General features: G+C 44.4%; 1 protein-coding gene across 1 annotated transcript; it reads left to right on the forward strand.

Annotated features, from left to right (window-relative positions):
• Window positions 1–12,138: 12,138 nt before the first annotated feature.
• Window positions 12,139–17,336, forward strand: TSLP (thymic stromal lymphopoietin). The gene is made up of 5 exons (XM_070462681.1): window positions 12,139–12,175; window positions 12,708–12,844; window positions 13,724–13,878; window positions 13,961–14,570; window positions 16,475–17,336. The coding sequence occupies exons 1-5, from the start codon at window positions 12,139–12,141 to the stop codon at window positions 16,589–16,591; spliced, it is 1,056 nt and encodes a 351-aa protein (XP_070318782.1). The 3' UTR covers window positions 16,592–17,336.
• The last annotated feature ends 804 nt before the right edge of the window (window positions 17,337–18,140 follow it).

The following is an 18,140-nucleotide window of genomic DNA, read 5'->3' on the forward strand; positions in this document are numbered from 1 at the left end:
CCATTGAGTTGGTGATGCCACCAATGTAATATTCAAATAACTACCTGTTTTTTCGTTTGTTTTTGCTTTTTTTTTAAAGGCAGAGACCCGTCTCACACCCATGTGTGTGTGTTTGCGCTCAGTCATGTCTGACTCTCTGCAACTTCCATGGACTATAGACTGCCAGGCTCCTCTGTCCACTGTCCATCAGATTTTCCAGGAAAAAATGCTCGAATGAATTGCCATTTCCTACCCCAGGGATCTTCCTGACCCATGAATCAAACCCGTGTCTCTTGTATCTTACTCCTTATCCCAGGGTAAGTCCAGAGATACTAAGGATTTCAATGTAAAAAGTGAAACCATGATAGCATTAATAGGCACAAAAATTGTTTCCTTGTTTTAAACCTAGAATGGATAAGGCTTTTCCAGCTATGACACAAAAGAAGACATGAGAAAAAAATACTAATTAATTCAGCTAGATTTTTAAAAGTAAATCTGCCCAGCAGAAACCACTATAGGCAGAGTCAAAACCAAATCATGAACCTAAAGGTAATTCTTGCAGTTTGTACGACAAGGGGATAGTCTCTCAATTTATAAAGAACTCTCTCAAATTAACAGGAAAAGTACCAACAATATTTAGAAAATCAGAAAAAGCATTTAAGCACACAGCTCCCAAAAAAGGAAATACAAATGACCCTTAAGTCTACAGAAATTTAAAATGTTTACAATAAACTTTAAAACAACCACACAAAGAAAAATAATTTTTCACCCATTAACTTGGCAAAATAAGCAATTTTGATAACGTCCTATATTGCCAGGGGAACCATGTTCACATATGATACTGAGGTGACACTACACTGTTGGTACTGCTGCAAACAGATTCTAGATGATACAGCCAGATAGATAACATCTACCCAAATTACAAAGGAATGTACCTTTTGACACAGCAATTTACTTGTAGAAATTTTTCTTGTAGATAATTCACACATGGGCAAAATATGCTAAATAATGAACACAGCAAGTTATTCACTGAAGCATTATTTCAAATAGCAGATTGGAAATAATTTCATAGAACAGGAGACTTTAAATAAATTTTGATGTTTTCATATGAATAGAATGTTGTGAAACAACAAAAATTCTAGAAAAACTATGAAATAACAGGGAACAGTATCAGGCTTATTATTATTTGAAGAAAAAAGGGCTCATAATAGTGTATAGCAATGCTACCATTTGTGTGAAAATAGATATAAACAGATATGTGTAATATTTTGCCAGTATGTATAAATACATATACATATGTTGTAGATGCACATAATATCTCAAGAAGAAAACATAGAGAATAGTAGCATTTATATAAGCTTTTTAGAAACTAAAAGCATATATATTGTTTTTAAACATATATATTTGAGTAAAAAATTACAAAGCCATGGGGAAAGGGACAATAACTACAGAATCATGGAATGATACACTGAGGCTTCGACTGTATCTGTACTTATTCTGCAATTTTTCATTTTGATATAATTTGAAATTTAGGAAATAGTACAAGACTAGAGGAAAGAACTCTCATATATCCTTTCCCTCACTTCACCTACTTTTCATCTCTATCCTCTCTAATTCTTATTCTTTTTTCTCTTTCCCTATACACATGAAATGGAGTTGGTTCGCAGGAATATGAATGCTTTGTTATTCTCTACAATTTCTGTATCATTAAAACAGTTCCCATTTACTAAAATACAGAACATGAAGATGATTCAAGTACGTATGATGACTTCACCTAGTACTTGTTTTCATCAGCCATTAATTAATATGAATTTTTCACCTACCATGGAGGCTGAAAAGCAGAAGTTCCTGGCCTCTAGAGTCTAGTTTCCAACTGAAGAATGCTTCTTTTCTATAACTTGTCAGGTAGATATGTGTGTTATAGATTGAATGTTTGGTTCTAGCCCCTTCACCCCTCAGGCCAAAAAAATGAAGATGTGAAGCTCTGATCTCCACTGTGACAGCCTTTGGAGATGGGGCCTGGGGCAGGCATTATAATATGGTCACATGTGTGCATCCCTCATGATGTGGCAACGTCCTCACAAGAAGAGACACCGGACAGCCCTCTCTCTCTCCTCCCATGAGGATGCAGCTGTGTGCAAGCCAAGAAGAGCGTTCTTACCAAAAACCAACCGGCCAGCACCTCAATCATGAACTCCCAGGCTTTCAGAAATGGGAGAAATAAAAACGCCTCTTGTTGAAGCCACACACTTTATGCTATTCTGTTATTGCGGCCTGAGCAGAGGAAGACAGATACTTAGCCTTGCTCTGCACTTAAAAAACAGTGACTCACGAAGACTGCCATCCGAATCCATTTGCAGTGGATGATGAATGCGTTTTGAGATGGGTGGCCACAACTGCTCATTGTTTTAAGTCTCCGGATCTCTGCTTCTCAGGTGAGGTGAGGTTGGACCCCCGCACTGAGACACCTAGTGGTGTGCAGTCTATCTGAAGAAGAGACTTGTGTGCTCATTGTTTTTGCACTTTAACCCCTCAAATGCACAGCGGGGCCTCTCCTCAAATGTTCAGGGGATTTTGTATATGTTAACTCCTCTATAAATCGCCCTGGTGAGACATAAAGAGAAAAGAGAAGGTGTAAGCAAACTGCCCCTGAAGCAGGCCCCCGAGTCTCCTGATTCCTGAGCTGACTACTCACTGGCCCACTATATTGTTTTAATTATAATCTCACATTTTTTTTTAATAATTTATTCATAAAATAAAATACCACAGAGAATTATATAAATATCTGGATTTACTTCAGTGCAACTAAAAATAGTTACTTCCTAAATATTTAAATAGAATTGAGTTACATGAAGATAAAATGAGATGATGTAATAGACTCTAAGTTGAATGCAAATATAAGCATGATACTGTGAATTCAAACGCACAGGTCTGAAATCTTCAACACTATTCAAAAACTACTGTCCTCTAGAAGAAATTTCTTAAAGAAAAGTCACCCCCCCAAAAAAAAAACAAACCATTAATTTTATAAAAATACTGGTGTGGCCAAAAAGTTCTTTCAGTCTTTCCCTAAGATGCCTCTAGTAGTGCTTATTTGTCTTCAACTTCACTTGAAACAATTTTCTGAGACTGTATTGTGATAGCTGTCATAGCAGCAAGCATTAAAGAAGAAACACATCAAAACTGGTGAATTTTGATGTAGCCATTTTAGCATTAAAGACAGAAGAAATGATCAACATTTTCGGCATGTTTTGCTTTATTATTTTAAGACAGGTAAAAATACAACAGAGACACACACAAAAAAGATGTGTACACTGTATGGAGAAGGTGCTGTGACTGATCAAAAGTGTTAAAAATGGCGTGTGAAGTTTCACTCTGGAGATTTCTCCCTGGACGATGCTCCCCCATCCTGTGGATCAGTTGAGGTAGACAGTGATCAAATTGAGACGTTGAGAACAATCACCGTTCCACAGAGGAGATAGCCGACACACTTCCAATATCCAAACCGAGCACTGAAAGTCATTTGCACCAGCTTGTTTATGCTCATTGCTTTGCTGTTTGGGTTGTTTCATGTGTTAGGCAGGAAAAAATCCTTCTTGACCACACTTCCTCATCCAATCCTCGTTGGAAAAAGGAAAACATTCCATTTTTAAAACAAACTGTGATGGGCAATGAAAAGTACTGTACAATAACGTGGAACAGAAGAGACTGTGGGGCAAGTGAAATGAACCGCCACTAACCACACTGAAAACCAGTCTTCACCCAGAGAAAGTGATGTTGTTTAGACAGTGGGCTTGGGGGGGAGCTCTCTATTATGAGCTCTTTCCAGAAAACCAGACAATTAATTCCAACAAGTACTGCTCCCAATTAGACCAACCGAAAGCAGCACAGGATGAAAAATGTGTGCAATTTGTCAACAAAAAACGTATAATCTTCCATCAGAATAATGTAAGACCATGTGTTTCTTTGATGACCAGGCAAAAACTATTACAGCTTGGCTGGTAAGTTCTGATTCTGCTGTAGTCACCAGACATTGCACCTTCGGATTTTCATTTATTTCAGTCTTTACAAAATTCTCTTAATGGAAAAAAATTCAATTCCCTGGAAAGACTGTAAAAGGCACCTGGAACAGTTCTTTGCTCAAAAAGATAAAAAGTTTTGGGAAGATGGAATTATGAAGTTGCCTGAAAAATGGCAGAAGGTAGTAGAACAAAATGATGACTATGTTGTTCAGTAAAGTTCTTGGTGAAAATGAAAAATGTGTCTTTTTACTTATTAAAAAAAAAAAAACAGAAGGAGCTTTTTGGCCAACCAAATATAAGTGGGAAGTAATTCAGTTTCAGAAGAGTTTGGAAGGGTTTGAGGAAAATCAAGTGTCCTTCGTTGAATTAAATGACAATGAAGCCGCACACTGGCACATTCTTCTAATAGGAATAACTGACAAAACAACTCTAAATCTCTTATTTCAAACAGGCGAGAGTAGTCTGTGTTCTCTGAGACAGGAGTTATCCAGGTTCTTTCCTGGTTTTCTAAAACAACAAAGTATGACGTACCTATTGCGTATCTTTGTTTATGGACTCTGTATCTTTTCTAATGCACTTTTGAAACAATTGTTTTCTAAAAGAGATTTGAAAGTTTAAAATCATTAGGAATACATGCGAAAGAACTTGGGAACTTGGAAGTATAATCAATATTCCCAGGTACTTATTGTGAGTGAAAAGTTCACAGTACAAATTTTGAGGAACAAGAGCAAGAAGAACAAAAGGGGGGAAATTCCCTTGATTGAAACGTTATTTGTGTTGTTGTTGAGTTCAGTTCAGTTCAGTTCAGTTCAGTCGCTCAGTCGTGTCCAACTCTTTGTGACCCCATGAATTGCAGCACGCCAGGCCTCCCTGTCTGTCACCAGCTCCTGGAGTCCACCAAACCCATGTCCATTGAGTCGGTGATGCCATCCAACCATCTCATCCTCTGTCGTCCCCTTCTCCTCCTGCCCTCAATCTTTCCCAACATCAGGGTCTTTTCCAATGAGTCAGCTCTTCGCATCAGAAGACCAAAGGATTGCAGTTTCAGCGTCAACATCAGTCCTTCCAGTGAACACCCAGGACTGATCTCCTTTAGGATGGACTGGTTGGATCTCCTCACAGTCCAAGGGACTCTCAAGAGTCTTCTCCAACATCACAGTTCAAAAGCATTGATTCTTTGGCACTCAGCTTTCTTTATAGTCCAACTCTCACATCCATACATGACCACTGGAAAAACCATAGCCTTGACTAGACAGACCTTTGTTGACAAAGCAATGTCTCTGCTTTTTAATATGCTATCTAGGTTGGTCATAACTTTCCTTCCAAGGAGCAAGCATCTTTTTTTTTTTTTTTTTTTTTTTTTCATTTAGTTTTATTAGTTGGAGGCTAATTACTTTACAATATTGTAGTGGTTTTTGCCATACATTGACATGAATCAGCCATGGATTTACATGTATTCCCCATCCCGATCCCCCCTCCCACCTCCCTCTCCACCCCATCCCTCTGGGTCTTCCCAGTGCACCAGCCCCGAGCACTTGTCTCATGCATCCAACCTGGGCTGGTGATCTGTTTCACCCTTGATAATATACATGTTTCGATGCTGTTCTCTCAAAACATCCCACCCTCGCCTTCTCCCACAGAGTCCAAAAGTCTGTTCTACACATCTGTGTCTCTTTTTCTGTTTTGCATATAGGGTTATCATTACCATCTTTCTAAATTCCATATATATGTGTTAGTATACTGTAATGGTCTTTATCTTTCTGGCTTACTTCACTCTGTATAATGGGCTCCAGTTTCATCCATCTCATTAGAACTGATGCAAATGAATTCTTTTTAATGGCTGAGTAATATTCCATTGTGTATATGTACCACAGCTTCCTTATCCATTCGTTTGCTGATGGGCATCTAGGTTGCTTCCGTGTCCTGGCTATTATAAACAGTGCTGCGATGAACATTGGGGTGCACGTGTCTCTTTCAGATCTGGTTTCCTCAGTATGTATGCCCAGGAGTGGGATTGCTGGGTCATATGGCAGTTCTATTTCCAGTTTTTTAAGGAATCTCCACACTGTTCTCCATAGAAGCTGTACTAGTTTGCATTCCCACCAATAGCGTAAGAGGGTTTCCTTTTCTCCACACCCTCTCCAGCATTTATTGCTTGTAGACTTTTGGATAGCAGCCATCCTGACTGGCGTGTAATGGTACCTCATTGTGGTTTTGATAGCAAGCGTCTTTTAATTTCATGGGTGCAATCATCATCTGCAGTGATTCAGTTGCAAATAAAATGTTATTTGTTGTTGTTCAGTTGAGAAGTTGTGTCCAACTCTTTGTGACCCCATGGGCTACAGCATGCCAGGCCTCCCTGTCCCTCACCATCTCCCAGAGTTTGCCCAAGTTCATGTCCATTGAGTCAGTGATGCCATCCAACCACCTCACCTTCTGCTGCCCTTGTGCAGAAATTACTGGTTTGGGACCACAGGACACTTACACACTGTTGATGGTCATCTTTTTAATAAAACGATGGTAAGCACCAGAGAAAGTCAACAACCAAACCGCCTAAGTGGGCTAATTCTCAAAACCAGAGAACCAGTAAATTTTTTCTGTAAAAGGCCAAACACCAAATATTAAGCTTGGCAGGCCAGATGGTTTCCATCTCAACTACTCAACTGTTTTGCTGAGCAGAAAAAGCCAGAGACAACGCTGTAAACAAATGGCTATAGCTCTGTTCCAACAAACTTTCCTTACAGAAATAAGTGGCTGGATAGGATTCAGCCTACAGGCTGTAATTTGCTGACTACCTGCTCTAAACTCTCAGCATCTTTTCTAGGTGACAGTCCCACCTGAGGACAGGCTCCAGGTCAGATTCTTAGATGCCATGTTTCTTTGCTGTCCATTTATCACCCTCAACTTTCCAGTCTCCTCTTTCTTTTTTCTTCCTCCCTCCATCCTCACCATGAGTCTGAAATTCTAGAATTTTGGGGTAGCCCTTTCTCAGAAACTCTGACTGGCTCTCTGAAAAGAAAGTAGACTATAATGAAGCAAAATCATAAGTAGTTGTTTAAGAGACAAAATATTTATGGTGATTGCTTACCCCAGATATCATTACTGAGAGTAGTGGGATTCACTGTAGGGGAGGTCTCTGGAGAGCCTCCAACATACCAGAGAAGCTATTGGCTACCACCTGACTCACATGCTATCTGACTCACAAACCACTTGACGCATATAAATGTCATTTTTCTTAAAACCCTTTTATATGTAAACAATAAGAGCTCAACTTACAAAGCAAATTAAACAATAGAATCAAGTAGGTGAGTAGCTTTCTTACAAATCTTGGCTGGTTATATTACTAGGAATACATGTTATTTGAAAGAAAGAAAAATAAAATTGAAGAATTTCTTATAACTCATCTTTCCACACTTAGGAGCAGGTAAACTTTTTTCCAAAAATTAGAATTTAATTATATGTCAAGAGCCACCATTTCCTGGGCAAAAGTTTTAAAGCCAGCATGAGGCCAAAAGGTAGACACAGAATGTGAGGAAAGGAATTTTAGATGATGGCTTCCTGAAGATGACTGTAGGTCACTGTACCTACAGTCAGGGGACCCAGAGGAAACAAATGGCACATTTAAACTGGGTAACTGCAGGAGAGCTTGACAGAAGAACTATAGGGAAATTGATAATCATATAATTTATTATTCAAATTGTGCCACTTAAGGGTAGAGCAAGACAATGGGTATAAACTGGGTCTGGTCCAGCCACACTGTAATACAAGAATAAGCACCGTTAACACCCTTAGACCTAAAGGAGCAGAGAGGGGGAACGGTTACCAGAGCCTGGAAGGCAGCAGATGAAAAAGTCCACCTATGAGATCTAGAGAGGAAAGCATCTGATCTAAGAATGTCAACAGGGAGAAAACCCTCTGATCTCTTGTCAGTATCTCCTATGGCTGAACCCAACCTTAAGCCAGAAGTCCAGGGAGCCTGTTGATACAATCCTATAGATCAATTTCCCTGATGTACAAAGCAAGATAGGGAAGGGTGGAGAATGTATCTGGGGCAGGGGGCATAGAAAATATCCAGCCTAGTAAATATCCCCACAAAGATGCCTAGCATGGAACTGTCCCTCAGCTCTGACTTCTTCGACAGCATTTTAATAAAGCTCAACCTCTACTTTCTTCTTGAACAGTCTTCTCCTTGTTCATTTCCTATTTGATTATAGAAAACAGTAAAGTAAGCAAGAGCTTTCTGCTTTACTTCAAAGGGGTGAGGGTTACACTGTTTCTTTCCAGAGCAATGAGTACAAGTACTAGGTTTTCATGCAAATACTTAGCCTCTTTCACTCCCTAATTTAAAAATACCTGGCAACATTATGCAGGTATAACCAGCCTGGGAATAAAATGAGATAAAAGGATGTTTTTTGCATTTGTCACAGGAAACTCCCTCATGCCACTCTCTGGTCTACATATGTCCCCAAAGGATCTTAGAGGAAGTTTGGTGAAACCAATCAATGGATCAGACCAACAGGAAGGCTTCTTGAGAACAAGTATACAACACAAAATTAATGGTCAAAATGGGTACATGCTGCAATCATCACAAAGCATACACTGACTACTTCACATCATGTACGTACTGTATTATGCCTATCAATGATGAAGGAAGAGTATCAAGAAAGAAAGAATGTTCACTATTGCAAAGTGTGACCCTTCCTTTCTGCATGAATACATAAACACCAAAAGAAGGAGTAATTATATGACTAGCATTCTGAAGGATCCAGATTAATTCACTTCTAGACCCAAAAGAATACCCATCTCCTGGGGGAAGTTCGTTATCACACACTCTAATACATTATGAAGTTTGGTGTCACCCACTTTTCTTACTCTCTAGAGGGAAATCTCTCCCATTTCGTCAATCAACTATCTGATATATCTTCCATTTTTTAAAATCCAATGACACTATGATTTAATAGGGTAAAAAAAAAAATATCCTTTTTTTGCTCACAACTTGGATCTACTTCTGCAAACACAAACTGAATTTCCCATGAGGACTAGCTACTCTAAGTAGTCTGTATAGTTAAAATAAGAGGAGAAAAGAAGTAAATTTAAAAGATGAGAGGGAAAGATAAGGCAATGAAAAAGAAAGGTAACAATGAATCAAATAAGGAATTAAAATATTAAGGGAATAAATAAATAACACCTTTATAGTGAGAGTAGGAGAAAAGAGAGTTGGGTTCTGGGTCATTTTCTGACCCACTCATGGGTGAGAGTATTACCTAAGGTCTCTGAATAATCACAGAAAACTAAAAATGATCTCACTTTCCTGCCACAAGGAAGATACCATTCTTGCCCTAATCTAGGATTTTCCAAACTATAGGTGTAGCCACTGCTCACAGCTTTAGCATTTGAACAAATGCTAAAGAGAGAAAAACAAGAAACTCTTGAGCTCACCAGGAACTTTCAGAGACGCCCTTACCTGAAATGGTTGCCATTTGAAATATACATAATATTTTACTAATGGTTTTCAACCTTATATTTTTAATAGATTGCCAGCTCCTTGGAAACGGGGAATGTTTTATAATAATTGATTTGTCCCATATTAGTTTTCTTTTCCAAAACCTTTGAAAAAGGTTTGCTTGCTATAAATGCATTGGTACTAACTAAAACGTAGGGGGGGGAAAAAAACAAGAGTCAAAACAAAAGAAAGGTACCAAGGAATGAAAAAGGTGGGACTCAGGTACAGGGAAGGTCATCTGCTGCGCTGCGCGTCGCCGCTCAGTCGCGTCCGACTGTTTGTGACCCCATGGACTGTAGAACATTATTAAATGAAGAATTAAGATGAGTTCAAAAATGACTTCTGATCTTCCAAACCATCACTGCAAAGGAGAGAATATGGTGGACTCTACAAGTTCATTAGGGCAAGCCAGTGTTTCTTCTGCCTACGATCATCATCTTAGCACTGTGGGGCTCAGCCTCATGCGCTACATAGAAAGAAAAAGAAGAAAGAAACATAGTATATATTCAAATCTTCAGTAAGTTGAAGTATAGATTAGCTCCAGTATTCTGGCCTGGAGAACTCCACGGGCTGTATCATGGAGAAGTCCATAGGGTCTAAAAGAGTCGGGCATGACTCAGCCACTGTCACTTCATAGATCTTTTAAGATCACTGTCAGGAAACCCAAAATAAACAAGGCTTAAAGGAAAAGAGAGTGAGCACTGAGCGCTAGGAGAACGCCTGCCCCCGAGGAGGCGAGGCCCGGAAGAACGCGAAGCACACCCTTGTGAGTGCTCAGGTGCTCAGCCCTGGCCGTGGACTGTAGGCTCCCCTGTCCGCGGAATTTTCCAGACAGGAATACTGGAGTGGGTTTCCATTTCCTACTCCCGCGGATGGAACCCGCGTCTCTTACATCTCCCGCACTGGCAGGCGGGTTCCTTACCTCTGGCCGCCTGGGAAGCCGAAAGGAGACCTTCAGAGCATATTGACTTCAGCTGCTGTTTGGCAGAAGTCTAGGAGAATAAAGGAGATAAGGCTGGAAAGACAGCTTGAATTCAGGTGGGGAAGGATGACTGCAAATGTCAAGGCAACCGGGATCGGTTGAGCAAGAGGTGTTGAGCATCAAAGTGACATGACCGAAGGGATCTACGAGGCCACCCAGTAACAGAGGAGACGGGAGTCCTCCGGGCCAGTGCTCCGCGCAGTGCGGACCGCAGAGGTCCTCAGGATACGCAGGAGGAGACAGCTCCCTCTCTGCCCTGCGTCCAGGAAACCCGACGGAGACAGTTCTGAGGAAGACACAAAGGAAGGGAGTCGGTTCGCTTACACCCTAGAGGAACGCAAGTGGAACCTGGGCAGAAGCTGCTTTTCTCCGCCTCTGCCCCGTCAGCATGTCCCAACTCAGAGAAGAGACCTGTGTCTCAAACTCGTGTCTGCCTACCCGATCTCCAGAGACACCTCTGACGGCACAGCGGATGAATCAGGCTTTGGCACCATCCCATGAGCCCCTGACGAGCTGCTGGTGGGGGGAGAGCGGGGCGGAGGACTTCTCTTCCAAAGGATCCTGAAATGACACTAAACCCCAGGCTTGGAAGGTTCCAGAAAAGCCCATCTTTTCAGTCAGCGGTGACTCATCCGCTGGCCCGCACCCCTGTTAGCACCACAACCCGGGCTTCAACGAGCGAGCCGGGCACCGCTGCGGGGGTAGAGCCGCGGCGCGCCTTCCACCGAAAGGCTCCCCTTGGCTCGCGTCCCCGCCGCAGCCCGGCCCGCACCTCTCCCGCCGCGATCGCCAGCCCGGCCTCGTTCCCAGGCTCGACTGGGCCGGCGAGCTTTGCTGGGGCTCACGCGCGGCGCTCTGGGGATGACCCCCGGGACTCCCCCAAGTTCCGGGGCTCTGCAGACTCCGAAACGCAAGGCGGGGCGCTGGCGAGGGGAAAGCCGGAGCCGTGTGTCAGGAGAGCCCGGACTGGGGGTTCAGCCCCCAACAGCCCGTCGGTTCGGGTCTTCCTACCCGTAAAGTCGCCTTTGGTCCTGTCGGAGCCCAGAAAGTGGCGGCGCAACCTCTAGGGCGCCCTCCTGCTCGAATCGCTGCTTCTAAACTCCCTTTTCTGGATTAACCAGAGTCCGCCAGGGCAAATCCCAGCCCGCCGCCTCGCTGTTCCTCCGGTCCCCGGAGCCCGCGGCGCCCGCGCTCAGCCCGGGCTGACCCAGACTTCGAGGCCGCGCGGCCGGCGTGCGCCCGGGGCTGCGCGCGGGGACGCCGGGCGCACGAGGCGCGCCTCGGGCGGGCTCGCTGGACGGCACCTGGCTCCGCCGGACTGGTCCGTGAGCTTCCGAAGTACTCGACACCCAGAGAACTTGCTAAGCACCCCGGAGGTGGCCCCAGTCACCCTGAGTAGCACTTATACGTTTTCTGAGGACGAGGGCCATCACATCTTCTCCCGTTCGCTTCCATTTCTAATCTTCCCTGCCCTCGTGGTTCCGGTCAGTACTGGAGATTCCATGCCCTTCCGTGGGAGCGCAGCCTAAGCCTGGGGCTGCACCCACCCTCCAGAGTATCTCCTGAAGCAAGTCCCTGCGTTTCCTCAGCAGTAGCAGGGAAGGGACAGCACAAGCTGAAAGTGGCCAAAGGAGATTCCCAGGGTGCACATCATGAGGGGCAGTGGCGCCTGTTTCCACAGTGGCTGCTGTGCGGGATGTTTTTCCCAAGAAAGGGGTTTGGTCATGGAAACAGGCCTGCAGAGGAAAGATGTGATGGTCTCTTTCTAAAGGCACACTCAGGCACATATCAAAGGGCAAAGACAAAAGGAGGAAGGTGAGGGAAATTCCTGATGATTTTACTAATGTTAAAATTCCATAGATTTGGATAGTGCTATTTTTTTTTTTTTTTTCAGGTCATCAATTTAGAATTCTATAAAGGAAGAGAATGACATCAAGGAAAATCATTGGCCTAGGAGAAAAGAGCCCGTAGGCGTTTAGGTGTTATATATGTGGAGCCAGAAAGCTTTGGAGCATCAGGGAGACTCCAACTTAAGGCAACAATGGGTGAATATGGGCCTCATGGGCACTGTGAATGGGAGGCAGACTGCTGCCTGGCACCTATCCCTAGGACAGGCCCTGCCACTACTCTAGAAGCAAGCCACAGTTGGTGGAGACAGTTCAGTGTGAAGCTGGGGTGGGAGTGGGTTTCCGAGTGCAATGCCTAATACTTTATCGTTCAGATCTTTTCAGGAAGATCTTCATCTTGCAACTGGTAGGGTTCGTGCTAACCTACAATTTTACTGACTGTGATTTTAAGAAGATTAAAGAGAGCTACCGGAACATCATTTATCAAGAACTGAATAACTATACAAAAGGGGTAAGTGAAGAAAAGTTTTAAAAATGCGTTTTTGTAGTAAGAGTAGGCACACACACTACAATTTAACTTTTAAGGAAAGAAAAATAATTTGGAAAAAATCATGGCCCAGCATTTTGTCAAAAAAAAATTACAAGTGACATTGAAATATATGACCTTCTAAAATGACCACCCAGAAATTGGCATGTTAATTAAATCACATATGCAGATACTGGTAAGGAGCAGATATTGATAAGTAACTCATGGTATCCATCAAGCTTGTCTGTTCTCTGCCAGATCTTGTTCACTGATGCAATTAAAAAACAAAACAAGAAGACAGTGACTAAGGTCTTGAAAAAGATAAACAGAGGGGATTCTGGCGAGTGAAACCCTATCCAGTGAGGATAGCCTGGGAGAATATGCACGTCAAGTCTTTCTAGTATTCTAGATGCTTTGGGATGCCCTTGTGGGATAAGGGCACTTTAGATTTTTTTAACTATACAGTGGATCATTTTCCTGATCATTCTAATTTCTGAACAGAGCATGTATGTGTGCAGCGGATGAACGGCTACAGGGCAGATGTGGGCATTGGAAAAATAGCATTATTGTCACACGAGTGGCCCCGCGTCGTACAGTGTCCACTTTGGCGGGGAAGGAGGATGTCGCTCTAGGGCAGGATCATTTGATACCCAGTTTCCAACGCCAGCAGGCAGTGTCTGAGAACTCCAGTGATTCACTACGTGGTCAAAGGCAGAAGCAGGCACAGGAAACAAGTGTCTCAGGGGAAGCTGCGCTCCGAGCATCCCAGCGCCTGGCAGCCGCAGAGAGAGGGAGGGCGGCGCTGACTTCGCTCCTGTGAATTGATCCCCACTCTTTGTCGTCTTCTCCCTTTCTCTCTTCCAGACGAGGGCCGTGGACTTTGACCATATCGTCTACTGTGAAGACCAGGTGAGGCAGCGGCTGAAGCTGCGGGCCGCGGGGACGCCGGGCGCCCCGAGGAGGCGGGGACCCTGCGGGGCGCGGAGCGCGGGCGGCGGCAGGGTCCCCAGGAGACACTGGCCGGGAAGGGGAACCGCGCGGCGCCGGGCCGTTGAAGCCGCTCCCGTCGCGTCAGGGTGGCGGTGCGTTCTATTTGAGCAGGACTCCGGGAGCGGCTCCGCCCGCGGCCCGCGGGAGGCGGGCTCGAGACGGGCCGGGGGTGCCCTCAGGGCCGCTGGGGCGGACGCCGCTCCGTCAGCGGCGCCCGGTCAGCGCCGCCCCTCCGGCCGCGGGCCGCGCGAACCCCCCGAGCGCCCCCCGTCACCCGGAGGGCCTCCGCCCGGCCCTCAAGAAGCGGGTCCGAGACGGGCCGGGGGCCGACGTCAGAGCCTCCCCGGGCCTTGGTCAGGGCCGCCGCAGGGGCCGCGCGGACCGCCCCCCTGAGCGCCCCCGCGACCCCGGCCCGCGCCTCCGGAGGAGCGCCCGGCCCCGCCCGTCCTCGTCGGCTCGCTCTCTCTCCCCTCCCCCTCACTCACTCAGGCTCTCTCCGTCTCACTCTCTCCCCCCCCTCCCTCCCTCCCTCGCTCGCCCTCTCCCGGCGTTTTCTCCCCGCGTGACCCGGGCCGCCTGCGCGCAGCCCGACTGCCTCAGCAAAATCCAGAACCTGACCTTCGAGTGGCGCCCGGGCTGCGCCGCGCTCGCCCGCGAGGCCTTCGCCGTGCAAACCCGCGCCACGCTCGCCGCCGCGTGCCAGGGCTACCGCGGGGCGCAGGTGAGCGGGGCGCCCCAGTCACCCCTCGGGATGCCGCCGGGCGGATGAGCGGGGGGCTTGTCCCAGTGGCCCCGCGCAGAGCCTGTACCCGGGCTCTGTCCTCGGAGGGAAGGAGCAGCGGAGACCCGCAGGCCGCCGAGTCCCACCTTGCCCGCGACCTCTTCTGGGGCTCTGACGCTTTGGGCAGGAGTGCGCGCTGGACCTTAGGTCCGCCCCCGAAGTGTGGTCAGTGAGGGTCCTGGCTTCTCGAGCATGGGGAGGAGGTTGCTTAAAAGCTAATCTCCAGGGACCCTGAAACCTGTTCCTTCAAAATTATAATCCCTGTCTGTGGGCTCCTTATGAGATTCATATCCATTCCAAAGGGTGAGCAGCGAGGCTTAGGTTTATCATTTAGTAATTGTGTACTTCTTTCCTTAAATGTTACATTATCCGTTAAATCTCCACCCCGTATTTGTGTAATTGTTTGCATAGTTGCTCTCTGTTTTGAATCTTTTGTATATGCAGTTACATGCATTTGAATGAATGGATAACTTTAAATATGGAAACAGCAGTGCAGAGCTAGAGACGGGAAGTCTAGGGACAGTCGTGCCTGACTTTGAATCCAAGCCCCCCCTCCCCTCCCCGTAACTTCTGTGAAAACGCAGATAAATTACCTGGTCTCTGTGTGCTTGGTTTCATCTGCAAAATGAGGATCATAGAATCAAGTTCCATACAGGATGTTTGCAAGGATAAGATGAATCAATATATGTAAAAGCACTTGAAACAGTGCGTAGTGTGTAACAAGTTCTCAATATTTATTTCAGCGGGCAAGTGAAGCAGGGAATTTATCTTCCTAATGACAAACTCTAAAAAAACAAAAAGAGAGTGCAGATTTGTATGATTTTGGTCTGTTCACCGATGGACTTTATCAGTCTGTATGCTGAATGGGTGACAAAGGCTGTCAATTTTTAGAGATTGAAGCCATAGGGTTTGGAATGAGCTTTAGTTGGCTATTCAGTACCAGGCAGCCATATGAAAAACCTGTTTGGCTGTGTATCTCCTGTTAAGGAGACTCTGGCAAATCTACAGATGACCACAATGATATTCATCACTGTAAGAGCATAGAGGACACTAGATAAGTTTAGACAGCATGTGAAAAAGGGAAAGTTTGGAGTGATTTATCTTAGCCCTCCCTCAAGCTCAAAGGCAGCCTAAAATCAGTGATTTAGCAGATGGTAGATGGTAAGCTTTTTGCTTAATAACCTGGTGAACTATATTGATCTGAATATTGTGTGTTTAGGAGGCCCAGTCAGTCTCTACTCAAGAGTAATTCAGGTGAAGGAATACACCAGAAGATGATTGCAATCTTTTTTTTTTTTTTGACAGACTCCTCTTCAGAATAAGCCTTCAGGTGTCTGTGGTACATCTTAGAGGTTGGGAGGGACAGAGGCTGGGAGCACTCAGAACAAATAATAGGTCTACTGAATTATATCTATAAAGAAGTATAAGATAACTCTTTCTTGAAGAACTTAGGATCTTGTCAGGGAGATTATGAAGTCGTCAGCTCTTCATCTATTTAATAAATATTCAGTTTCTCATGTATAAGAGAAACTTTGTGCTCAGTGCTATGGGGAATACCCATGATGTAATAATAACAGCTGTAAGTGAGAACCAGTTAAGTGATAAACACTCTGAAATGCTAGAAGAATTTCCAAAAGAGATGTCTGAGCAATTAGCAGAGGCCTTCTGAAGGAGACGGGGCTTGGCCTTGAAGTCTGTGGGTGGAGAGATGGGAGGGCATTCCTCTGAATGCTGTGTGGGAGTCTTGGGGGACACATTGAGAGATAGGTTTGCATAAAGAAGACAAAATTATCAGCCAAAGATAGTGGTGATTAATTTTGACTATTGCTTTTCCTATTCCACAGGTCAATAATACCCAGACAATGAAGAAAATAAGGAAAAGACAAATCAAAACAAATGAGTGCCTGGAACAAGTCATATCCTTGAAACAACTGTGGCAGCGTCTCAGTCGCATTTCATAAAAACAAAATGAACCTTCAATAAAGTCACATTTCACAGCAAGAAAGCAAATCATTCTTATTAGGTAGATGGAACGTTAACTGTAACTGTGACTTTTAAGAGACCACCAATGTTTTCTTTGTTTGTTTTCATTTCAGAGGGTTCTTAGCTTATTTTTGTAAGCATCTGTTGTTTAATGTAAGTGTATAACGTGGGGGAAAGTATTAGCCCTCAAATGTCACAGGAGGCTATTTTTTTTTTTTCTTTTAGCATTAATGCCTGAGCCACTGGCTTTGTGGCAGTAATTCTCAGCTGGAACTATATAAACCCTACTCAAGGAAAGAATCTAAAAGTATAATAGAAGGAGAACTTTTTCCCTTGGGAGATAAAAATGTTGAACTTGATAGCGTGTAAACCTCTGTTTAAAAGGCAGATATTTCTTCCATGAGTACGGACACTTGTGTTTTCATACTAAAATTTACAAAGGAAAATGAAAAGAAAAGGAGTGTTCAAAGTTGTACATATGATGAAGCAACATGAAATAATTTCCAAGCAAAGCACTGTGAAAATATTCTAAGCCAAATTTAAAAAATTATCTAACAGACAAGAGTGGTATATGCAAGCCTATCCTGAAGAAGTGCCTTTGTTAGAGCTAAAATATATATATTTTAAAATTTATGGAATATAATTTATTTTGTAAGTTTTTAAAATGTACATATTGCTTTGTTATCAACACTATTTTTTCTTAATAAAAAATTTTCAAATTCATTTCTTGTGAGTGATCTTTTTCATGTAGTAGACAGTTTGCACATACATACTTTTCAGAGGGGCATCACTTTTCTTCAGTTCTTTCCCCTGCGCTTCTGCACTGTGCCTGTTGGCTCTGCCTATAGAGAGAGTATTTGGGAATAGGTGACTTCAGGATGCTTTCCCATCATCCTTTCCCTTAAATTATGTCTCTAGTCCTTCCTGCTTTGCCTTGTTGAACCTCCCCACACCTGAGAGAAACAGAGGAGGCAAAGGTAAACAAGGATGTCAAACCCATTCTCCTACTGAGCGCCTGCTGCATGCTAGACCCGCAGGCACCCTCGGACTCACCGTCCCTCAGAATGCTCCGGACGCCAGCGGGAGGGGCCGCCTCAGCCATGCAGGCCAGGTCACAGAGCAGGGCAGGAATACATCGGTTTTTCCTGGGAGTAGAAATTATCCCCTGGCCACTGCCCAGCAGGCTGGTCCTGAGGAATGACAGAAGAGGGGAAGGTCAGCGTTCCTTACCTTACCTGCCGAGAGGTGAAAAGAAGCTTATATTATGCATCCAGTTAGCATTTACAAAGCAACTGCTGTGTGCCAGGCCTTCGGCCAAGTACTGGGGATACAATGTAAACAGGACACGGCTCTACCCAGAGAAGGTCAGACTAGCTGGAGAGGCAGTTTCCTTTGCCCTGAGGGAAATCGGGACAGAACTTCTTTCCCAAAACGTTCCTCTAAAGACCTGGCCCAGGACCTTAAGTGCCATTATTAGAGGAACTATGTATCCTTCTTCTATGTATCCCATTGGAGTTTTAGTATAAA

This window comes from Odocoileus virginianus, unplaced genomic scaffold, assembly GCF_023699985.2.
Source record: "Odocoileus virginianus isolate 20LAN1187 ecotype Illinois unplaced genomic scaffold, Ovbor_1.2 Unplaced_Scaffold_8, whole genome shotgun sequence".
Classification (NCBI taxonomy): domain Eukaryota; kingdom Metazoa; phylum Chordata; class Mammalia; order Artiodactyla; family Cervidae; genus Odocoileus; species Odocoileus virginianus.

What these genes read in the sequence shown, in the direction of transcription:
- TSLP (XM_070462681.1), top strand. Translation starts at nt 12,139, where the DNA reads ATGAGGGGCAGTGGCGCCTGTTTCCACAGTGGCTGCT. An exon ending in AGGGTCCCCAGGAGACACTG is followed by an intron (nt 13,879 to 13,960) that starts GCCGGGAAGGGG and finishes CTATTTGAGCAG; the next exon opens with GACTCCGGGAGCGGCTCCGC. An exon ending in AGGGCTACCGCGGGGCGCAG is followed by an intron (nt 14,571 to 16,474) that starts GTGAGCGGGGCG and finishes CCTATTCCACAG; the next exon opens with GTCAATAATACCCAGACAAT.